Below are 13,026 nucleotides of genomic sequence, written 5' to 3'. Positions count from 1 at the left end.
AGCTTTCACTTTGGCTGGGTCCATTTCGATGCCCTCGTCGGAAATTCTATAGCCAAGATAATCTAATCGGGTTTGGTGAAATTCACATTTTGACAATTTGACATAAAGTTTGGTATTCAATAGTTTCTTTAACACTTCTCTGACCAGTCTAATGTGGTCACTCATATTCGTACTGAATATCAGAATGTCATCAAGATACACCAGAACCCTTTTGTATAAATGATCATTTAGGACCTCATTAATCAACTGCATAAATACGGCTGGGGCCCCCTGCAGTCCAAATGGCATGACTTTGAATTGGTAGCTTCCCAAGGGGCAGTTGAAGGCTGTTTTCCACTCATCCCCCTCCTTTATTCTCACCCGGTAATAGGCTTCTCTCAGGTCTAACTTAGTGAAGACACTCCCCTTCACCAGGTGAGTTAGTCTTTCAGGAGGGGGAGAAGGTATTTATTTTCCACACTCACAGCATTAAGGCCCTTATAGTCTACACAGAAACAAATAGACCCATCTTTTTTTTTCTTTGAACAACACAGGGGCTCCCACAGTAGACGGCCCATTCAATGAATCCCCTCGCTAGGTTTGTATCCACATATTGCTGCATCTGATCCATTTCAAGGGGAGACATAGTGTACATTCTTGGTCATGGAAGTTTGACCCCAGGCAACAGTTCAATGGAACAATCATTGGGCCGGTGAGGAGGCAAGGTATCGCATTCTTTCTCACTAAATGCCTCCGCTAGGTGCTGGTACTCGCTGGGGATGAGTGGCTCGCCTGGTGGCCATGAGGCAGCCATGTGCACTCGCTCATTGGGTGGGCTAAAATTCCCTGTAACATCTGTTGAATCAATGGGGGGATCGGGCCTTATAGGTAGTCTCACAGTTCTCATTCCTTTCTCCCACCATATAAACAGCTTCCATTTGTCCAATTGGGCTAAACCTAAGATCACAGTCCCAGTCATTTTTGGGGCCACCAGGAAGCAAATAAATTCCCAGTGCTCACCTATTTCTAAGCGTAGGGGCTCTGTTAAATGCGTGACTAAAGTCCCTCCCATCAAGGAGCCATCAGCTTGCTCGAACCTCACAGATTTAGAGAGCAGTTTTGCTCGTATGCCCAGTTTCATGGCAAATGGCAAGCTAATGGTGCATCGGGAGCATCCAGAATCAACTAGCACCTTTAAATCTACCTGCGCGCCCGACTTAGGGATTATGAACTTGGCAGGTAGTAAAAAAGGTGGGACATGTCGGCTCACCATTGGGTCATTCTCTCCTTCGTTGTCACTGTCGAAAGAGGGTAGAACGGGGGTGGATCAAGCCTGAATTCCAGCATCCTCCCATGTGGAGGATGTGACCTGGGCAACAGGTTCCTGCATCATCCAGTTGGATTTCTCTCCCATTAGCCATTGTGCAGGTCTCTTTCTAAATGTTGGTCCTGGTCTGTTCTGCTGTTGGGGGAAGGGGACTGGGCATTTCGCTGCTCGATGTCCCTGCTGTCCGCACCGGAAACACTTAATTGCTGGGCCTACAGGTGGCCTGGGTCTTTCAGCCATCACAGCCATCACAGTAGCTGGAGATTTGTGGGGGTGATTGCCATTCGGGTTGTTCTGACCTCGGCTTGGCTTCAGGTAGGAGAGGCTTCTTATAGCGGGCAAGCTGAACATCTAATTTCACTGCTGCCTGGTACCATTCATGCAGCTGATCAGGCACAGCTGCCTGATCAGCTCGGTAGATACATGCCTGAGAAAGGTGGTCTAACCATTCTCTAAAAAGGTGGATTATGGATTGCTCAGGCCATCTCTCTATCCAACCAGCCATCTTTCAAAATTCCCGCACGTACTCTAGGGCAGGACAGCCAGCTTGTTTTATCTTGTGGATTTGTTTTTCCGCTTTGAGGGCAATGGACGGGTCCTCAAATCTTTCCCTCAGCCCTAGGAGGAAAAGGTGGAGGTCCTCCAAATCAGGGGCTTACTTGTTATATAAATTGTTCAACTATTCAGATGCTTCTCCCTCTAGGCTGGATGCAATCACATCGACCATAACACCTGGGTCCGGGTAGAGGTGGGCCCAGCGATTCAAGTGAGAGCATACTTGGTTGAGGAAGAAAATCAGTTTCTCTGGGTCCCCATTGAAGGTTGTTCTGAAAGGTGGGCTCATCATTGGTTGTTGAGGCCCCCATTGCTGCTGGCCCTACCCTGGTTGTTGGTTCAATGGTTGCTGGGGCCCCCACTGCTGTTGTGTCTCCAGTTGCTGCTGGCCCCATCCTGGTTGTTGATTCAACGGCTACCAGGGCCCCCATTGCTGCTGGGCCCACTGGTCCTGCTGTATGTTCAGGGGTTGCACGTTCGGGCCCTGCTGCTACCACCCTTGCTGTTGTTGTCGTCCCCACCAGCTTCTGCTCTCCAGGCCTCTGCACCAGTCCCAGCTGTTGCAAGGCCTCTATTAGCTGTGGCAACCTCAGAGGTTGCTGGCCTTTCACTGTGGGGGTTCCCCAACCTCCCATTGTTGCAGCGGTCCCAGGCTGGGGTCCTTTGTCTCTGTGGGTCTGGAGGGCCTGGCAGGGGACTCCTGGGGCTGGCAGGCTGTCTGGTCTGCAGACAGGATTTTCCACTCACCCAAATTCTCAGTGGCAGATGGTCTAGTAGCTCTCCACCATTCTGCTTTTGCAGTCTCAAGGCATCTGTAGTCTCCACTGGAGTGGTTCCAGCCTGACGACCAGATAGGCTTACTTAGCTGCTGAGGGTTGGAGATCTGCCCAAACTCATCTTCCCACAGCAAGCCATCTATTGCTCCCTCCTCTGAGGTTTCATCAGCAGCCAGGCTTCCTCTTCCCACGATGAAGATTCTTCCCTGAATCTTTGCCAGCTTATCTCCCTTACTAGAGACTGTGGCGGGGGCTCAGGACTCCCAGGATGTTTGAAAGAAAGAAGATTCTGGCATGATGTCATGGTTCTGATTAATGAGACAGATCAAAGTACACTGCATGATTGTTTATTGCAAAAAAGTCTATAATAATAAAAATGGAGCATCGGCACTCATGGGTGGATACCAGAATCTGAATTCTCTTCCCCTTTACACATCAAATCATACAGAATCTCCCTCCCTTAATTACACGTCATGAATCACATTCACCAATTAGTTTAACTCATGAAGTTTCACTTCCCTTCTGAAGCGCGCTCTTAACTTCTCAAAACATCTGGGTTGAATTCCTCCTGCACTTTAGTGACTCAAAGCCAAACAGTTAAAGCAAAAGTCTGCCTCTTATATTGTCAGTGCAAAAACATGTCAATGTTTGCAGCATTGACAACAACATTGGGCTGTGTGGGAAAAGGAGGCTTACACTGTGAGGTGGTCATTACTTACATGGCGTCATTACCTTGAAAGAAATAAAATCCCCTTCCAGGTCTGGACAGACCATAAAAACTTGGAAGTGCTAAAAAACATCCAGAAAACTCACTCCTAAGCAAGCGTGCTGGTCTCAGCACTTTCACCAATTCTGTTTCACACTTAAATACTTGCCGGGGGAAAAGAATTTCCTGGCAGATGCACTGTCTCGCATGCCCCAATACAACAGCATATGAGCCACTGACTCTAAACCACTTATGCCTGAACCACTACTGGCAGCACCAGTAAGCACCAAGGCCCAAGCTAAAATAAAGCCGCAGCTGGGTAGCTAAACTGGAATCGAATTCCAAGAGTCTTTGGAAACAGATGGTTCCAGACAAATAGACATGTATGCACAATCAAAGAGTGTGCACACATGTCTACCTTGAGTGGGGGAGAGGTTATGTATACCAGCCACCCAGAGGATCAATTTCATGCAGTTGTGCCATGATACGAAATCAGGAGGGCATTTTGGATTTGTAAAAACTTTACATTTAATTAAAAGACAATTTTGATGGCCATTCATGAAAAAGGACGTAAAAAGCTATGTGGCCAGCTGCCCAATGTGCGCAACGGCTAAGAGGCTGCAAGGGAAGTTGTCTGGACTGTTACAACCAGTGGTGAACCCCTCAGCCCCCAGGAAAGAAATATCCAAGGATTTTATAATGGAATTACCAGAAAGCAACGGAAACACTGTCATCTGGGGAGTTATGGATTTGTTTTCCAAACAAGTGCATTTTATCCCTTGCCTAAAGATTCCCACCACAAAAATCTTAGCGAAACTATTCGTGCAGCACATTTACAGACTGCATGGGGCACCCCAATGCATCATATCTGATAGAGGAGTGCAATTTACATCAAAATTTTGGAAGGAATTTTTATCCCTCTTAGGAACAACTCAGGGACTGTCATCTAGTCATCATCCTCAAGGGAACGGCCAATCAGAATGCTCAAACTCAGTACTTGAGCAATACTTAAGGTGCTTTATTAATTTCTAGCAAACAAATTGGACAGACCTACTACTGCCCTTCGCAGAAATTGCTTACAATAACGCAGTCCACTCCTGCACAGGCTACACTCCTTTTCAAATAGCCACTGGTCAAAGTTTCAACCCTATGCCAGAACTAATCCCAAATGAAGCAGAAATCCCATCACTGAAAGAATGGATTGCACAAATGCAAAACACCTGGCCAATCATTAGGAAAGCTTTAGACAAAGCTAGGCAAGCATACAAAACACAACCAGACAAAAAGAGAGTCGAACCCACACCATTTAGTATAGGAGAAATGTTATATTTATCTACAAAATACCTAAAATCCCTACAGCCCTGTAAAAATCTTGGACCAAAATATATAGGACCTTTTCCAATTAAAAGAATCATAAATCCAGTAACAGTAGAATTAGAACTACCCAAAAATCCTAGGCAAATACACCTAATTTTTCACTAGTTTGCTGAAAAGGGAATGTCACCCTTATGGTCAAAAATCCCCCCCAACCTCCAATCATGGTTGAAGGAGAACAAAAGAAATCCTAGATTGTATAAAGTATCACAGAGCAATTCAATACCTAGTAGCTTGGAAACACCTTCCCTCCTCAGAAAACGATTGGGTCCATAAATGTCACATCACAGCACTGAAGCTGCTAAAGAAGTTTCATACAGAATATCCCAACAAACCAGGCTAACATCTATATTTCTGTTTCCTCTACAGGTGGATCTCTCCTATTTTTAAGGGCGGCAGGATGTCAGAATGCATTTATATTTTATTTCTAACTATCTCCTCTGTGCTAAAACCAAATCTAATCTTCCCCTGAATTCTGCCATTCCCAAGGGAGAGAACTGACCGAATGAACTGTGGGGTGGGGTTTGCTTGGGGGCACTTTAAAATTATCAAGATGTAAGGGAATCCCTCAGATCCTGTCTATTATGTCTGCTATCTATTTCTTAGTAAATGTTCCTGCTTGGAAAAACTTTCTCCAAGAGTTCTACTTTCTTAAGATGTGAGTTGAGGTGGGTTCTGACAGGTGCTTTGGAGAATAACGTGACCCCCTCTTCTTTGTGGCAGCCCCTCAGATACTAGAATACTGCTGCCATGTCTCCCATTCTGCAGCCATTCTTTGTATGTTTTAGATAAGATAATCTTGTCATTTTTTTACTGTGGGCACAACAGCACACATCAAAAATGAAATTTAGTTCCCGTTCTCAAAGTGAAACATACATGACACATACCTAAAACATACTATAAACAACATATGTATACACTCACACCCCTACATATATGTAACAATAAAATATTAAATACTGTCCATCTTGAATATATAACGGAAGGAGGAAGCCTGAGAGTTCACAAGGTTAATGCTGTATGGAATGAAACTATGGCTGAATCTGGATGTTCTGCTACAGATACCACGAAGCCTCCTCCCAGAAGGTAACAAGGAAAACAGGTTGTGAAGAGAATGAGTAGTGTCCCAGATAATCTTAAAAACCCTGTTCAAATAACGCTTCTGTGCTATGTCCTAGATGGAAGGGAGGGAACTGCCAATGATCTTTTTGGCCATCGTCATCACTCTGCACCGCCTTCCTGTCTGAAGCAGTGATGCTTCCAAACCAGACTGTGATGCTGTATGACAGGATGCTCTCAATCGTCCCCCTGTAGAAAGTGGTCAGAACAGGAGAAGGAAGGTGAACTTTTCTCATGCAATGCAGAAAGTGCAGGTGCTGCTGTGCCCCCTTCACCAGTTTCTCACTGTTGAGCAACTAAGCCAGACTACTCATTTGCGGCACACCCAGGAATTTGATGCTGGTAACCATCTCCACAGGTGAATCATTAATGCACAGAGAAGTGTGGCTGGGCCTGCCTTTTCTGAAATCAACAATGATCTCTTTGGTTTTTCCGGTATTTAAAACTAGGCTGTTTTCCTTACACCAGTTCACCAACCCCTCAACCTTCTTGTGGTAAACTTCCACATTGTCATTTTAGTCTCCAGGTCTTGATCTCTGAATTTGATTCAGTGCAGGCAAGTCCAACCTGAGATTTCAGGAGGGACAGAGGGGTTGCCTTAACTGTATGCCCCAGCCTAAACCCTCATATCAACTCTACCACATGGCAAAAAGCCTGGAAAGCATTATTGGATGGGGAGGGGGGGCAGAGATGATAAAGGGAGTCTCTCTCATTTATACAAGTCAGTGAGAGACCACTGCATTCCCTTTTATGGGGGTGAGGTGGGGAGTTCAAGTCAGACTGGACTCCTGGTGACTATTAGACACACTTTTTGAGAAAGCAGCAGATGTGGCTTCGCCCTGCCTTTTACCCATTTAGCCAACCCTAATGCTGGGATTTCCTGGTGCTCTCTCACCCCACCCGTCCTAACATTTGGGAGAGCAAACAAACCAAAGGCAGATCTACTCAGCTACTATTTTATATGGAGGCCCTATATAGGAACATAGAAAACTTGATGGTAAAAAAAAAGACCTGGTGGTCCATCACCAGGAACTGTGGTGGTGCAGTGCAGGCATTGCAGGCTGACTCTGCATTCACATTGTCAGCAATTCAATCCTGACCATCTCAAATGCAGCAATAACACTTAATATTGCTTCACAGTGCTTTACAGCCCTCTCTGGGTGTTTAACAGAGTCAGCATGTTGCCCCCAATAATCTGGGTCATCATTTTATCGACCTTGGAAGGATGGACGGTTGAATCAACCTTGAGCCAACGAGAATCAAATTCCTGGCAGTTAGCAGAATTAGCCTGTAATCTGCATTCTAACCACTACGCCACCAGGGTGCTTTTATAGCAATAGCACTTAGACTTATATACCGCTTCACAGTCCTTTACAGCCATCTCTGGGGGGTGGGGGTTTACAGTCAGCATGTTGCCTCCAATAATCTGGGTCCTCATTTTACTGACCTTGGAAGGATGAAAGGCTGACCAGGTGAGACTAGAACTGCCAAACTGCTGGCAGTTGGCAGTCACTAGAATTAGCCTGCAATACTGCATTCTAACCACTGTGCCACCACAGCTTTTCAAGGAGGACTCAGCCTTCCACCCTTCTGAGGCCAATAAAACGAGGACCCAGATTGTTGGGAGCAAAATACTGACATTGTAAACTACTCACGAGAGGGCTGTGAAGCACTATATAAGTCTAAGTGCAATTTGCTATCAAGTCTGCCCTTTTAATATTTGTTTTCTATTTATATTAATTTTTAAACTTTTATTTTTATTTTTGTCAGATGGACATATACTTAACCCAAGCACGTTTAAATTAAGTTACTTATGATCGAGCTACAACCTCTGCTGGAAGCTGGTTCTAAGCTTCCTCTATTCTTTCTGTGAAGAATGTCTTTTGAATTTTCCTCCTGTCAGTTTGAGGTTATGCCCCCGTATTCTTGAGTTTTGATTAATACTGAAAATACTGCCTTCTAGAACAGGGGTCCCCAACCTCCAGGCCATGGTTAGAAAGGTTAATATATTTAAAGGTTTAAATCATGAACGAACGAATGAGTCTTTATTATCAAAGTACAACATGTGTACAGGGAGATTGGCTGATCCTCCCTTCATGCCCCCCCAACTCACAGTGACAACAAACCCACCATCTTGTTACACTATGTCCCCTCTCCCTTTCCCTTCTGTCTTCCAAGCTACATGTATTCAGTTCCTTCAATCTCTCCTGATGTTTTATCCCTCAAAGCTTGCATTTTTGTTGCCCATCTTCGGACCCGCTCAGTCTTATATCTTTTTTAAAGTAGGCTCTCCAGAACTGGACACAGTGTTCCAAATGGGGTCTGACTAAAGCTCTATATAGCGGAATTAGGACCTCCTTTTTCCTGCTGGTGATCCTTCTAGTGGTACATCCCAGAATTCTGTTTGCCTTCACAGCTACCTGGCCACACTGTTTGCTCATTTTGCAGTCATCTGCTATGAACACAACTACATGTTTTCTTCTGTTGTCCAACACTGGACCCCCAATACTGGACCCTGCCAGAGGATTCTTTTCCCCCAAGTGCATGATCTTACATTTAAAAACCCTGAACTGCAGTTTACATTTTGACCGTTTTCCAACCATGCCAAATCATTCTCCATGTTACAAATATCCCCAGGAACATCAACTCTATTACACATTTTTGTGTCATCAGCAAAAAGACAAATCTTACCTAGCAACCTTTCTGTTGTATCATTTAAATGCTGAACAGAAGAAGACGTAGAACTAAGCTTGGGAGTAGGCTGCTTGTGACAGGTCTCAGACAGTGGCCCATTAACATTAAAGTTGGCTCTATCCTTGAGCCAACTTTCTACCCACTGAACCACCCAGTGGTTAAGCCAAAGCCTGAAAAACCTTTCATGAGTTTGTTATGTGCAACTGAATTAAACACTTCGTTGAAATCCAGATAGGCCATGTCCACAGCAGTTTATAAATATATTTATAATATAAAATATAAACCTTTTTAAATCCAGCATTATAAAGCTTCTAAAATATTCCCATAGTATTTCAATATTTGTTATGTCAGACTGAAAATTTTTATTAAAATATAATCAGAAGTCTCTGGCAATTGCAGAAGTGGGTAAAATACTAAAGCAGATCATAACAGGTGTTGCTTAAAAGAGACTCATGTACAGCCAGAATAGAAACATCAGGAAGCTCATTTTGTTAACTTAAGCACTTCAGAGAAATTGTCATACGGACAGGCAACAGAGGAAGAAACATTACTTCTAAAACAAGCCATTAACTGAGTTCCTAGATCAGGGGTCTGCAACCTGAAACAGTGAAAGCCACTCGGAACCGGTTCCTTCACAAAAGGAAAAACTGGGAGCCGCAAAAAATGGACGCGCACATGTGCGCATGCACATGCACACGCAAAACAAGGCTTGACAACAGTGGAGCCTAAGGCAAGACATGCAGCCGCCCTGCCCCCTCCGCTCATTCACTCGCCTTTGCTTGGAAAAGCTTCTCTCTTGCTCTCATTCACTCATGTTTTGTTTGCAAAAGCTTCTCTCTGGTTCTCTCATTCCCTCACTTTTGCTCTAAAAAGCCTTTCACACACTCATTCACTCACACTTTGCTCGAAAACGTTTCTCTCTCGCTCTCATTCACTCACCAATCAAAAGGCCACCCGCGGCGCCTCCATTGATTTCCATGGGGACACTTGGCAATTGAAACCACTCCCGCTACTGCCAACGTTTTCACTTGCTGCTTGGTTCTGATGAAACCGGAGAATCCTCGGACGCCACTGCTGGGGGTGGAGGAGGCTGCCCGGGTTCAGCTGTAGCGGAAGCCGACGACAGTAGCGGTGGAGGCGGTGGCAAAAGAGACGTTGGAATTCTGTTGCATCTTCGTCAGTCTCCGCCTCCCCCGCAAAAACAAATCCCCGTGCCGGTTCCCATGGCAGCAGCAAGCCTCAAGGAGCAGGCAATCGCCCCACCGGTGGCGGCTGCTGTTGGGGCGGCCAAGTGCGCTTGTCGAGACACTGGACCATCTTTGGCAGCAGGAGTAGCAATGCCTGCCTGCCGGGCGGAAGAAACAGAAAGGTTGGTGGCAGCAGTGGTGGCTGCTTTTGAGGCAGCTTAGTGCCCTTGCCGAGATATGGAGGTACTCCAGGGAAGCAGTTGGGACGGCTCAGCAGAGGGAATGGGCGTTTCTCCGCACCCGCTGATCAGCGGGCACGGAGAAACACCGAAACTCGAGTCTTCGTCCCAACTGCTTGCCTTGCTGCAAGGCAAGCAATTGGGACGGTGCAGCAGAGGGAATAGGCGTTTCTCCGCACACGCTGATCAACAGAAAGCAAGCTGAAACAAAGAAAGGAGCGCGAGATCAGTGCGGGCTGAGAAATGCCAATCTCATGTTCCTGGCAATCTCCCTCAATTTCCACTTGTGAAGTTCAGGGCCGGACTTACGGAGTCACCAGAGCTCCCGTGAGCCCAGGAGGACGCATACACAGGGCCGCTGATCGGCTGACAACTCTGTACCACCGGCTCCGACCTCCACCGATGGGCTCCAGTCAGCGGAGGTTGGGGCCAGCTGTAGAGAGTCACCAACAGTGGAGGGGAGTGGAGCGCAAGCCTGGAACACCTCCATATCTCGCAAGGGCACTAAGCTAGGGCACTAGGGAGGCGGCAGTCTGGTGTTTGCGTCTGTGTGTCGAGCCTGTGGGCCCAACACACACAGGGGGGGAAACACCGGACAGCCACCTATAGCAGCCATTCCCCACGGGTCCGACACCAAGGGAGGCCACGCCTGCTATTGGCTTCTCCTGCAGCAGACGCTGGGCTAGGTAAGCCGGGAGGGATGGAAGCGGGGGCAGGGAAAGTTGCTGGCTGCACCATGCAGTTCCCATTCGGCCTGGGAGTTTGCGCAGGACTGGCGGAGGCAGGAGCCGAGGAGCGAGAGATAGGTAAGCTGAGCTTCGCAGACTGAAGCCTCTCCTCAGCATCCTCGCCCTCCCGGCCCAGAAAGCAGAGTGACGAGTCCGGTCTCCAGTCAAGTCCCAGGTTGAATCAATTCCTGCCAGCTTACAACCGCCTGAAGGGGTGGGGAGGGATGTCTGGCCTGACAGTTTGACCGCACGCTTCTCCTGGAAAGGCCAGCCTGGAGCTGGCAGGCTTTGCCTTCCTAGCACACACACACAAACACACACACACATGGAGGGGGGGAAACGCCGGACTGACGCCTCCCTACCTGCCGTTCCCCGCGAGTCCGACACACACACAAACGAGGGGGGGGAAATGCCAGACTGACACCTCCCTACCTGCCGTTCCCCGCGGGTTCGACACACACATGCACACACACAAACGAGGGGGAAAAAATGCCAGGCTGCCGCCTCCCTACCAGCCGTTCCCCGCGGGTCCGACACACATAAACACACAAACAAGGGGGGGGGAAATGCCAGACTGCCGCCAGCTGTTCCCCGCAGGTCTCTCTCTCTCTCACACACACACACACACACACAGACAAACGAGGGGGGGAAACGCCAGACTGCTGCCCCCCCACCTGTTCCCCGCGGGTCTGACACACACATAAATGGGGGAGGAAATTGCCAGACTGCCGCCTCCCTACCAGCCGACACACACACACAGAGGGAAAAGGGGGAAAAGAAGGAGGGGGGTCTGGCAGCACCCGAGACTCCATATGCTGCTCAGAAACCACCACCCCACCCGCACACCCCATCTGACCCCAGCTCACCTTTCCAGCAGTCCTCCCATCTCTTCCTCCACTGCCATGTGCAGTCCGAAGAAGGTTTGTGGGCAGTCCCACAAACCAAAGAACTTCAACCAATCAATTCAAACTTCACAAGTTTTTTTTTCCATGAGAAGTTTGAGTTGATTGGTTGAACTTTTTTAGTCCCGTGTTTTGTTTTGTTTTTTGGACTGTACATGGCGGAGGACTGGGAGCCACAGGAGATGGCTGAAAGAGCCGCATGTGGCTCTGGAGCCGCAGGTTGCCGACCTGTGTCCTAGATCATACTTTAGTAACCACCATTTACTAAAGAAATGAGCTGAGATCATATAATAAGCTACACCAAAACCAAATGCACCACATTGTGGCTTAGTGATCCCCCCTTTCCCCAAATATTGCAAAGAAAAACTGACTGCTAGGCACACGGACAGAGAAAAAAAGGAAAATAATTAGTATACATTTGGGGACAAAGGAATCTGGAAATGCATCTTCCATCTTGATGGAAATCAAATGATTATTTATTTAAAAAGTTGTTTCGGCGTGGGAAAAAGAAGCTTCGGACAGCTGCCACAATTTGTCTTTAATGGACCCCCAGAGGTAGAGACTGGGGAAAGAAGGGACCCCCGGCTTGCCCAGCTAGTCCAGAGAGGGCTGCAGGCCTCAAGGAGGAGACCAGTCCTTCAGAGTGTCAGTCAGGTGGGCGGTGGTCCTCTGCAGAGGTTACCAGGCTGGAGCTGTGTTGGCTAAACGCCTCATGCGCCTGCAGAGAAGAGAACAAGACTCATCATCAGCAGATTCTTGGCACAATTTCAGCTTAAACTGGGAAATAGGCTGGAAGAGAAGACAGGAACAACTCCTGTGCATGTAGAATGAACCATCATTCCCATTTCAGTATATGGAATTCAGCACAATCCATGGCACAAGAACATTTTTTAAGGCAAGCTCCCTGCAAACCACAAGGGCACAATTAGCCAGGGTTCCTCAGGATCAATGGGACAATCCATTGTTGTTGTTGTTGTTATTAGAACTATTAAAGTAGTATTTATTAAATTATTTTCATACATTGTTTGGTGATCCATGAACCATCCAAAACTTTATCTGAAGACTCTGGGAAACTTTCTCTTAACCCTTCTTCTGGTCGTCAGAACTAGTTAATTCTAATTTTAAGATCTATGAAACAACTGGGAAGACAGAAAGTTTTTCACTTGTATTTGTTAATTTTATTTGCCATCTATCTCCCTGTGGGGCTACTTTAGGTGAAATACATTTGACCTCATGCAGAAAAAATAAATAATTCCACAAGCCAGGCAGTACCTTGTGTTCCGGTCTTGGTCTCGGATTTTCTTCTCCATCTCTGCATCCGTGAGGGTTTCAAGCAGAGGGCACCACTGGTCGGCATCGCCAGTGTTACGAATGGCAATCTCCACAGTTGGCAGGGGGTTCTCACTAACAGGATGACATGAGAGAGAAGAATCAGGGATA

At 47.0% G+C, this 13,026-nt stretch overlaps 2 protein-coding genes across 4 annotated transcripts in view; both read right to left on the bottom strand.

Annotated features, from left to right (window-relative positions):
* The window catches only part of SLC2A11 (solute carrier family 2 member 11), a gene marked incomplete at its 3' end in the record, with an annotated part of 62,745 nt that extends 56,775 nt beyond the window's left edge, over nt 1-5,970 (bottom strand). The window contains exon 1 of the mRNA XM_081339012.1: nt 5,862-5,970. The remainder of the gene's footprint in view (nt 1-5,861) is intronic.
* Nucleotides 5,971-12,026: 6,056 nt separating this feature from the next.
* The window catches only part of SMARCB1 (SWI/SNF related BAF chromatin remodeling complex subunit B1), a 37,623-nt gene continuing 36,623 nt past the window's right edge, over nt 12,027-13,026 (bottom strand). For 2 of the 3 annotated variants that reach the window (XM_081339105.1, XM_081339106.1), the window contains 2 exons: nt 12,859-12,990; nt 12,027-12,304 (listed from right to left, as the gene is read on the bottom strand). In XM_081339105.1, the coding sequence (XP_081195231.1) occupies nt 12,265-12,304; nt 12,859-12,990 (172 nt within the window). In that variant the 3' untranslated portion in view covers nt 12,027-12,264. Of the gene's footprint in view, nt 12,305-12,858; nt 12,991-13,026 lie in introns of those variants that run through there. The other variant, XM_081339107.1, reaches the window with a different exon arrangement.

This window comes from Vipera berus (genome assembly GCF_964194415.1).
Source record: "Vipera berus genome assembly, chromosome: 14".
NCBI classification, from domain to species: domain Eukaryota; kingdom Metazoa; phylum Chordata; class Lepidosauria; order Squamata; family Viperidae; genus Vipera; species Vipera berus.
The sequence above is the reverse complement of the archived record's forward strand: the minus strand, read 5'-3'. Positions and strand labels throughout refer to the sequence as shown.